Source organism: Epinephelus moara, chromosome 8, assembly GCF_006386435.1.
Source record: "Epinephelus moara isolate mb chromosome 8, YSFRI_EMoa_1.0, whole genome shotgun sequence".
NCBI classification, from domain to species: domain Eukaryota; kingdom Metazoa; phylum Chordata; class Actinopteri; order Perciformes; family Serranidae; genus Epinephelus; species Epinephelus moara.
In genome coordinates this window covers 21,327,460-21,336,824 of record NC_065513.1, presented here as the reverse complement: position 1 = coordinate 21,336,824, position 9,365 = coordinate 21,327,460, and the positions used below count along the sequence as shown (strand labels likewise).

General features: G+C 40.5%; 1 protein-coding gene across 1 annotated transcript; it reads right to left on the bottom strand.

Moving 5' to 3' along the window:
* Window positions 1-751: 751 nt before the first annotated feature.
* Window positions 752-3,240, bottom strand: cmklr1 (chemokine-like receptor 1). Its single transcript, XM_050050062.1, has 2 exons — window positions 3,116-3,240; window positions 752-2,998 (listed from the first exon to the last, which is right to left on the bottom strand). The coding sequence occupies exon 2, from the start codon at window positions 2,978-2,980 to the stop codon at window positions 1,940-1,942; it is 1,041 nt and encodes a 346-aa protein (XP_049906019.1). The 5' UTR covers window positions 2,981-2,998; window positions 3,116-3,240; the 3' UTR covers window positions 752-1,939.
* Between the last annotated feature and the right edge of the window lie 6,125 nt (window positions 3,241-9,365).

The window sequence follows — 9,365 nt, the reverse complement described above, 5'->3', positions numbered from 1 at the left end:
TTTGGATTCTGTGTTCACCGTGGAGGCATGTGAGAAAAACGTTTTCTTCACAGATTCCAAAAAAAAAACAGGGTGAGTAATTGATTAACAAATGGTTGTTTTGTGGGTGACATAATTCTTTAAAGCAGCTTTTTACCATGTCCAAGTTTCATTGTGATTTACTGCCAGTGTTTCATGTAACCTCTGTAGTCTGGGTCTTCCCCCTGCCATCTGCTGTTTCAACATCAAGAAAATTACCAGGTACTCTCTTTGCTATTCTTTGTATGTTGCTACTGAGCAGGAAGTAAGATTACTTCTATTCAAAGGTTCCCCATTCACAGCACGTACTCATTAATCATGTCTTCTTGTGCATTTCACAAATTCAGGGGAGGAATCGTTTTTACTTTTTTGTCAAACACAGCATGAGCTCATATTTCTGTTTCAGCCTTTATAGTTTCAGAAGTGTTGGCAAATATACAAGAGGTCACACTACTCTACCGACTGCTGATGAGCAGTGATGAGTGCATTTACTACTGCAAGTGAGGCGACGTGAAATGAATGATGCCATCTATGAAATTTTGATGCTTGATGGCACTTTTTGACTATGAGAAACTACAAGTATAATATTCTCATCTCTAAATCCAATCCAACTTAACTCTTTTAAGTGATATTAAAGCTCCCAGTGCCACAGTTTTCTCAAATCATCTGAACATGATCATATCATGATCGTGGGTAAATTGTTAAAACATATATTTGCCGTAATACTGAGAGATTAAAACATCAAACAGCTTTATTTCATAAAACAGAAACATTTATTGCACAGATCACATTCACTGTACAGCTACAAAAAATACAAGTTTATTCAACAGGCTGTTTTTGTCGACTGCTAATAATAGCTCTGTGTGTGGTATTTTCTGAGAAATATCTACACTGCAACCATATCAACAGCTGTCCTCCACCAATTTGTACATCGTATTTGGGTCAGTCAGATACAACATTAAAATATTGTGAAACACAAAAAGAGTTGCGTTCTGTGGTGTCAGTAAATAAAACCCCAGCACATCCTTTTTTGGGTGGAGGAACAGTTGTGGTTTTATGTGCCTGAGAAACAAATACCAGTAATAAACTGTTGGCTCCTTTCTTTCAGCCCATGCTCTACATTATCTTGTATTTATTTGCAGTTGCACAGTCTTGTGCTTATTATGTAATATCAGAGGTCAACAAAGCAAAAGAAAACTTTACAACAATCAAATCTACAAACGTATCAACAATCATCTACAGTCAGTCTACAAACTGATGAGCAAACACTCACATCCTGCAAAACGCCTGGAGCCCCCTCCACCAAATCTGCAACATAAGATTGTTACCTTTCCTGTTCATTTTGACGTGTTTCACTAATCAAAACAAATGACATGCACAAGAATGAAAGAGCCCTGCAAGAGTCGCACATTTATCTGCAATTCCCAATCTACTGCCACCGTTTATGGTCGTAAATACACTCAAATTGCCTTTGTGAAAGGAGCCCCTCGAGTGTTCCTTTTGCGTAATATAATTTCACACAAAGCTTAACATAATACATTTTTATGAGTTCATTATCAGAAAATTTACCTCATATTTTACAGTCCTTATATTTTACAATTAAAATGTGCTGCAGTTAAAACTGCCTGCAAAACTTTCTACTAATGCTGCTGTGAAAACTTTGCTGGATGAGATTGATGTCACCCACCCTGCAATGCACTTTGAGCAAAGTTTATGTTTAGATATCAGCTTCAGCTACGTTATGTGTTTGTGAGCCTAAAACAGCAGCTACAGTATGCTGTCAACAGTAGAGAAGTGCAACACAAATGCTTATTAACACTGAATCTGTGTCATATCTTGTGTTAATTAATTGCATCTTTGAAAAACAGTATATTTGTTGTCACATGAGTGTCCTGAGTGAGACAGGTTAGGATTATCATCTCTAGATGTGCGTAGAAGCTCTGCCGTCCATGGAGCTGGACCTGGACAGGTATCGGCTGGTGGTGCGGCCTTCATCTGCCATCGCATTCTCCATCTTTGAGAGCACAGAGTTCTTGAACTTCTGCTTGAAGTCATTGCCCATGAATACATACAACACTGGGTTGAGGAAGCTGTTTGCTGCCGCCACAGATGTGCCTACTTGGAGTCCTGCCGTCAAAATACTGTGGTTGAAGTTTTGGTGGTTGAGCTCAAGTAGCACAAACACGTGGTAGGGCAGCCAGCAGATGAAGAACGCAGCGACGAGTGCAGACATGACTTTGAAAGGTTTAGAGTTTTTGGTCATCCTGTTGGTTCGAAGTTTGAGGATGATGATAGAGTAGCAGACGATGATGACGACGAAAGGGACAACAAATCCTGCAAGGAAGCGGCTCACGGCAACTATTGTGTGACTGTTTTGGTGTAATGTGTAATTGTTGTAGCAAATGGTCCTACCCAAGTGACTGCTAACATCCCGGAAGATGACAGAGGGAATGCTCAGTCCGATGGCGAGAAGCCAGCACATGAAAACAACAACAGATGCCTTATTAACAGTGCGATGGTTCTGGGCCCAAACTGGAAACATGACCGACATGCAGCGGTCGATGCTGATGACGACCAGGAGGAAGATGCTGCTGAACATGTTGAGGAACATAATGGAGGGGGCGAATTTGCACATGAAGACGCCAAAGATCCACTCCTCCATCACCATGTTGGTGATGCTGAACGGGAGGAAGACGCAGAAGACGAAGTCAGAGATGGCGAGGCTCAGGTACCAAGTGGTGTTGACCGTCCTCTTCATCTTGAAGCCAGAAATCCAGATCACCAGAGCGTTTCCGCAAAAGCCCAGCAGAAAAATCACCACGCTGGCCACCAGTATAGACACACACAAGACTTCATGTAAACATGATGCTTTGTGTTGAAAAACTGGCGCCTCGTGTGGGGTGTCATTGACCTCACTGTAGTTATAGTCTATAGGATAGTCATAATCAAATGAAAAATCCATTTTGCAGTTTTTAGATATCTGTGAAAAAAAGACAGCATTTAAAATGACTATCATATTATCACATTTAACATACTTTCCAACAAAGCTCATTATATGAAAATGTTTTTGAATCTAAATTAATGAACAGTGCCGTACCTGCTGCTCAGATCTTCCACTGCTGTTGACTTGATGCTGTCCAGTACTGAGTGTCAGCAGCACTGTTGAGCTGTTTCCTTTAGACTTGTTAGAAACCCCACACAACCCATCTGCTTAGCAATCAGCTGACCTGGTGTTTCTCAACACTTCCATCCCCTGAATACTTTCAGTACTGCATTTTGAGGTCTTAAAGGTCTGTCACAAATTGTATAGCATTTGTTGTGTGGCCCTTTAAAGGTGACACTCAAACCCTTTATATTCAATAAATAATATTTAACTCTACACTGAACCATAATCCAAGCAAACAAAAATGTATTAACTGTCTACTTAAGTCCCACGTCAAGACAGACATGTCATTTTAATAACAGAGTTATTATATATTAAAATGACATTTTTGTTAAAACAAGTGCGACTGAACTTTATAAAAAACGAAGTGCTAACATTTTACTTTCATAGCATATAGCACTATAAATCAGCACAGCGACAGAATGAAATTTTGTATGTTTCTTTCCTACTTCTCTTTTATTGAAAAACATAATTATAACCTTTTTCTTCCCACATTTGTGAGACATTTTCTGCAAAAATATTCTGTGAAAACTACGAACTTGTGCAAGTTTTCCGCAGAACTGGAGACAAAAAAAGTCTCGTCTTCTTCTACGTTTTCTGGCGGTTGGCCAGCAGCTTGTAAATGCATTACCGCCTTCCCGACCCGGAGTGTGGATATCACCATGGAGAGAGGTGCGCTACGTCAGACTTAATTCGAACATCACTGTTTCCATCCCCCGTTTTGTGAATCAGCATTTTTTCGAATCAACCAAAACCCGGCTAAAGCGAGTGTATTTTAGTTTGTGCAAATCAGGGGATTTTACGAATTTTGGTGTTTCCATCATAATTTTCCGATGCGATACTTCTAGATGCGCATCTAAATAGGCTGATGAAAACATGGCTATTGTTGCATGTTTTATGTCTACATGAAATAAAAAGAGTTAATTCGGGAAATGAAAGAAAATTAATTCATTTATGGTACACTTTTTAAATAATACAGATTTCTTAATCTTTGGGTTTGGGGGAATATTTCAAGTATGTTCAAGTCAAAAGACTCAAGTCTGAGTGCAGCCACAAGTCATCAGTGTTTAAGTCTGTCACGCCCCACCCTTAAGCGGCCCTATGGGGCTAACAAAACTCCAACACTAATCCAAAATAATCACATAAACACCTTTAAAACACTCATATCCATGGGATTTATTAGAATGAAAACAAGCAAACAAGACAAGAAAAATCCCACGGTGAGAGGCAGCAGGACCAGCAGTCCCCACACCAGAGGGCTCTCTCCTTTGCTGTTGGCACAGGAGCTTTTAACCACCTCCTCCATGCCAGGTGTGCTGCACCTCGTTAACTAACGCAGCACACCTGGGCAGATCTGCAAGGGAGGGAAAAGGGACAGCAGCAGGGAATACACAGACAGCCGTAAGAGTTAATTCAGGAAATGAGAGAAAACAAATTCATTTATGGTCCACTTTTTAAATAATACAGATTTGTTAATCTTTGGGTTTGCAGGGTGGTTACAAGTATGTTCAAGTCAAAAGACTCAAGTCTGAGTGCAGCTATGAGTCATTGGTGTTAAAGTCCAAGTTGAGTTGCAAGTCTTTTTAGATTTTGTTCAGTAAAGTCTTAAAATTTTATCATTAAATTTAATGTGAACTACACCATATGGACACTGAGAAGATGCAGATCATAAACTCCAGACATTTATGCTTGTGTTGTGTTTCTGAACATATCATTGTACTGTCTGGCTTCACCTGATAAAAAGAAATATTTAAAAAGTATTCATACATTTCCCGTACTGTTGCTGGTCACAAGTTTTATCTAAATACTTAGTACTGAACCCGTATGTTCCTCCTTTGTCAAAAAGAGAAATATCTCAATGAGCACACGAATGCACTCCCCTCTGTCACAGTTTTGTGATATGGCTCTGATGTTTCCCCTTTTCTGTGCCAGATGCATGTTATCGGCCAGATGTAACTGTTCAAAGCAGCCAGAGGAGGAGGTCATGTAAGGCCACAGAATTATTAAACCATTAAACTATTAACCATTCTCAGGCAATAAACACACAGATTTTAATTTGATATTTCAGCCCCAGCTTTTGATACAGATGTTACTAATAACACAACACAAAAAGCAACAGCTGTTGCAAACACAGGCCACAGAACATCGTTAGTGACTGACTGAATCAGCTCTCTGTGCTCGTCCTGCTTCACGGAGCCATGATCATCGAGGCAGATGCATCTGAAGCAGCAGCAAGAAGAAGAACCGCAGATGGCAAAGTTACTCAGTTTGAAAGATGCTGTAATGAATGGGGAGGACAGCAACGCCCGCAAACATAACACTTGAGTTCCTGAGTTCATCTGAAACTCCCACATTTCTCGGAGATAATAAACTGAATAGTGGATTCAGTCAGAGACAGAAACTCTAATAAAAAATAAAAGAAAAACAGAAATACCCAGAAATGAAGAAGTACTTTGAACCTTTACAGTGAAACTGAAGGAAGCTTGTTTTAGTGGAACTGTTGGTTACTTATACTTCCTATTTCTGTGTAGGTTTTACTTTGTATTTAGAGTATTGATTTTAGATGTCACTGGAATGAAAAAAGACCTCAAATATTAAAAGAGATTTAAAAAAAAACATTGGTGAGACTTATTTGTGAACTATTTGTGTGTATAAAGTTTAAGATTGAGATTCTTTATAACTTGCTTTTAATTAACAATGAGACAGTTCAGTGTCTCATCTTAGTATCAAGACGTTTTATGACCAAACAGGTCTGGGGATGGCGGCATGGTGGTGCCGTGGCTAGCATTGTTGGGTTTCTGGGACAAACCTGGGGTCAGTGTGGGTTCTCTTCAGGTTCTTTGGCTTCCTCCCACAGTCCAGAGACATGCAGGTTAGGTTAATTGGTAACTCTAAATTGACCGTAGGTGTGACTGTGAGCGATGGTTGTCTGGTTCTATGTGTAAGAGCCTGTGACAACCTGTCCAGGGTGTACCCCACCTCGCGCCCAGTGACAGCTGGGATAGGCTCCAGCCCCCCCGCGACCCCTAACGGAATAAATGGATACGGAAAATGAATGAGTTCTGGGGACTCCCTGAGAGGAACTGCCCTCTGGGAAGCTCCCCTGAGAACCACATACCTTCTGGGGCTTTTCCTTTGTTTGCATTCACACTGCCAGTAGGAACGCTGAAGTGGCTTACAGCCAGCCTGCAGTCGGTATAGCAACGTCACTTTCCCTCTGAGGAGTCAACTTGTATTGAATACCCAGTGCCCAGTAAAGTCTGGACTTTAATGTCAGTTCATCTGTCCGTGTTTCCTTCCATTTCATGTCATTAAAAGCTTTTCTTTGGGCTTCATGTTGTCTGTTATTGAAACAGGTTTAACAGTATTTCTAAAATGGCAGTTGCCTGCATTGGCTGCATTCAACAAATCAGTGTACACATGTGTCACTTAAGAAAAAGGATGCCAACAGGCTCAACAAGCTGGTTAAGAAGGCCCAGTCCGTTGTTGGCCTGAAGCTGAGCACTTTTGAGGAGATGGTGGAGGACAGAATCCAAGCCAAGTTCAATAGGATCATATACAACAACACCCATCCTCTCCATAGAACACTGGACACACTCAAGAGCACATTCAGCACCAGATACAGACTCCCCCGCTGTTCAAAAGAGAGCCACAAAAAATCTTTCATACCATATCTATCTATCTATCTATCTATCTATCTATCTATTTATCACTTACAGTTGCATGCAAAAGTTCGGGCCCCCCTGGTCACACTTTCGTTTACTGTGAACAAGTGAGTAGAAGATGAACATTTTCAACATTTTAAGCAAGATTAGATTATTATTTTTGTTTTGTATGATTTTAGAGTGAAAAAAGAAAGGAGCACCATGCAAAAGTCTGGACACCCCAAGACATTTGAGCTCTGAGACAACTTTTACCAGGGTCTCGGGCCTTAATTAGCTTGTTAGGGCTACAGCGTGTTCACAGTTGTCATTACGAAAGGCCAGGTGATGCAAATTTCAAAGCTTTATAAATATTCTGACTCCTGAAACCTTGTCCTGACAATCAGCAGTCATGGGCTCATCTAAACAGCTGCCTAACACTCTGAAAACTAAAATAAATGATATCCACAAAGTAGGAGAAGAAGAAAATAGCAAAGCATTTTCAGGTCGCTGTTTCCTTAGTTCGTAATGTAGTTAAGAAATGGCAGTAAACAGTATATGTGGAGGTCAAGTTTAGGTCTGGAAGACCAAGAAATCTTACCAAAAGAGCTGCTCATAAGATTGCTAGAAAGGCACATCTGGACCCTTGTTTGACTGCAAAAGACCAGCAGGAAGATTTATCAGGCTCTGGAGTGGTGGTGCACTGTTCTACTGTGCAGTGATACCTGCACAAATATGACCTTCATTGAAGGGTCATCAGAAGAAGAGTCAGAAGCCTGATGCTTTTTGGAAACAAGTTCCGTGGAATCAAAATAGAACTTTTTGGACACAATGAGCAAAGGTATGTCTGGAGAAACATCAAACATCACATCATTTGTAAAAAGGTTGAAGATGAAGAGAAGATGGCCTCTACAACAGGACAATGATCCTAAACACACCTTGAAATCCACAATGGACAACCTCAAGAGGTGCAAGCTGAAGGTTTTGCCATGGCCCTCACAGACCCCGTACATAAACATCACTTAAAATCTGTGGATAGACCTTAAACGAGGATGGCCCAAGAATCTCACAGAGCTAGAAGTGTTTTACAATAAAGCAGTGGTGAAAATCCGCCAAACAAAAACTGAGAGACTCTTAGCTGGTTACATAAAGTGTTAAGAAGATGTGATACTTGCCATGGGGGGCGCTACTAAGTGACCATGCAGGGTGCCCAAACTTTTGCTTGAGGCCCTTTTCCTTTTTTAATATTTTGAAGTTGGAAAAGATTGAAGAAAGAAATGTGTCATCTTTAACTTCTTGTCTTTTGGAGATCCGTTCATCTTCTACTTACACAACTATTCACCGTAAATGAAAGTTTGAGTAGAGGTGCTCAGAGAGTACCCGCTGTGAAATAGAAACTATAAAAACTCCCTCAAACCAGCATTTCACGATTGCCCCTGGTTCCTGTGGTGCAAATACAACAGAAAGGGGGGGGTTCTTAGAAGTGTGAAAAAGTTCCTCTGGTCTGAAAACGCCTAATATGGATGGTGTGTCATATATTTAAAGCACCTGTCTGAGATGTGTTTGAAATTAAATCCAAATCTTTTATCTGCTCAACAAAACTGAAGTGCCAAAAGTCCTCCTCACTCTATAAATACAGATACAAGACAATGAGAGCTGTGTTATTGTAAACAAACACAGGTGATTTTAATTAATTTGGCTGACATCTTCTCAGGGACATGTAGGCTTGCACAGACACTAGGTGCTTCTCAAAGTCAAGGAGAGAGCCTTAAATCGCTGCATATCAAGAATGCTACGAGACTGAATCCTTAATCCTTCGTTTGGAAAATTTTCAAGGATGCCCGTCAACCTGAGTGCTCTTACAGCACCTACAATCCAATGCACACAAAGCAATGGCACTGTGCCCGGAATTGGAAACAAGGTGCTTGTAAACTTTCAGTTACATCACCAAAATCTGTTTCTGAATAACTCTGAAGCAAGAAATGTGAAACCCTGTGCCTGAAACTTCACTCACATCAGATCTATAAGGCCTAATTCAAAAGTCTGGGTGCACCTTGCTGGTTCTTGGTTGTGTGTTTTTGCCTCGGCCACCGTCATTAGCATCTCCTCAGAAAGAAAAATTAAAAACATTCTTTTGTATTTCCCAGTGTGTCTTCATGTTCTCAAGTAGATTTCACATGTTGTGGAAACAAGCTTATGCGTGTAAATCTTGAGCCACATGCGGGTCAATTAGGAAATATTTAATTGCGTACAGCATGCCCACCTGACCTATTTAGATGCATTTCAACAAAATCACTTTCACTGCAGAGGACGCACAGACCTGCTGGTGCCCTGCAGATTAGATTTCCTGATGAAGGCTGAGGTTATAAATAATCAAACACACAATAACCAGGTATAGTCTTTCTCTGGGAAATGCACCGCAAGCCTTAATGAGGAAATGTAGATTCATGCTCCATATTTCAGAGAATGCTTCACACTTTGATCAGAACGTCAAGGTAGAGGCATGTTAGATGTGGTTGATTGAAGCATTTAAGTGATTGAAG

Bases quoted from the DNA above. Each gene is read 5' to 3' on its own strand.
- cmklr1 (XM_050050062.1), bottom strand. From the start codon at position 2,980: ATGGATTTTTCATTTGATTATGACTATCCTATAGACTATAACTACAGT.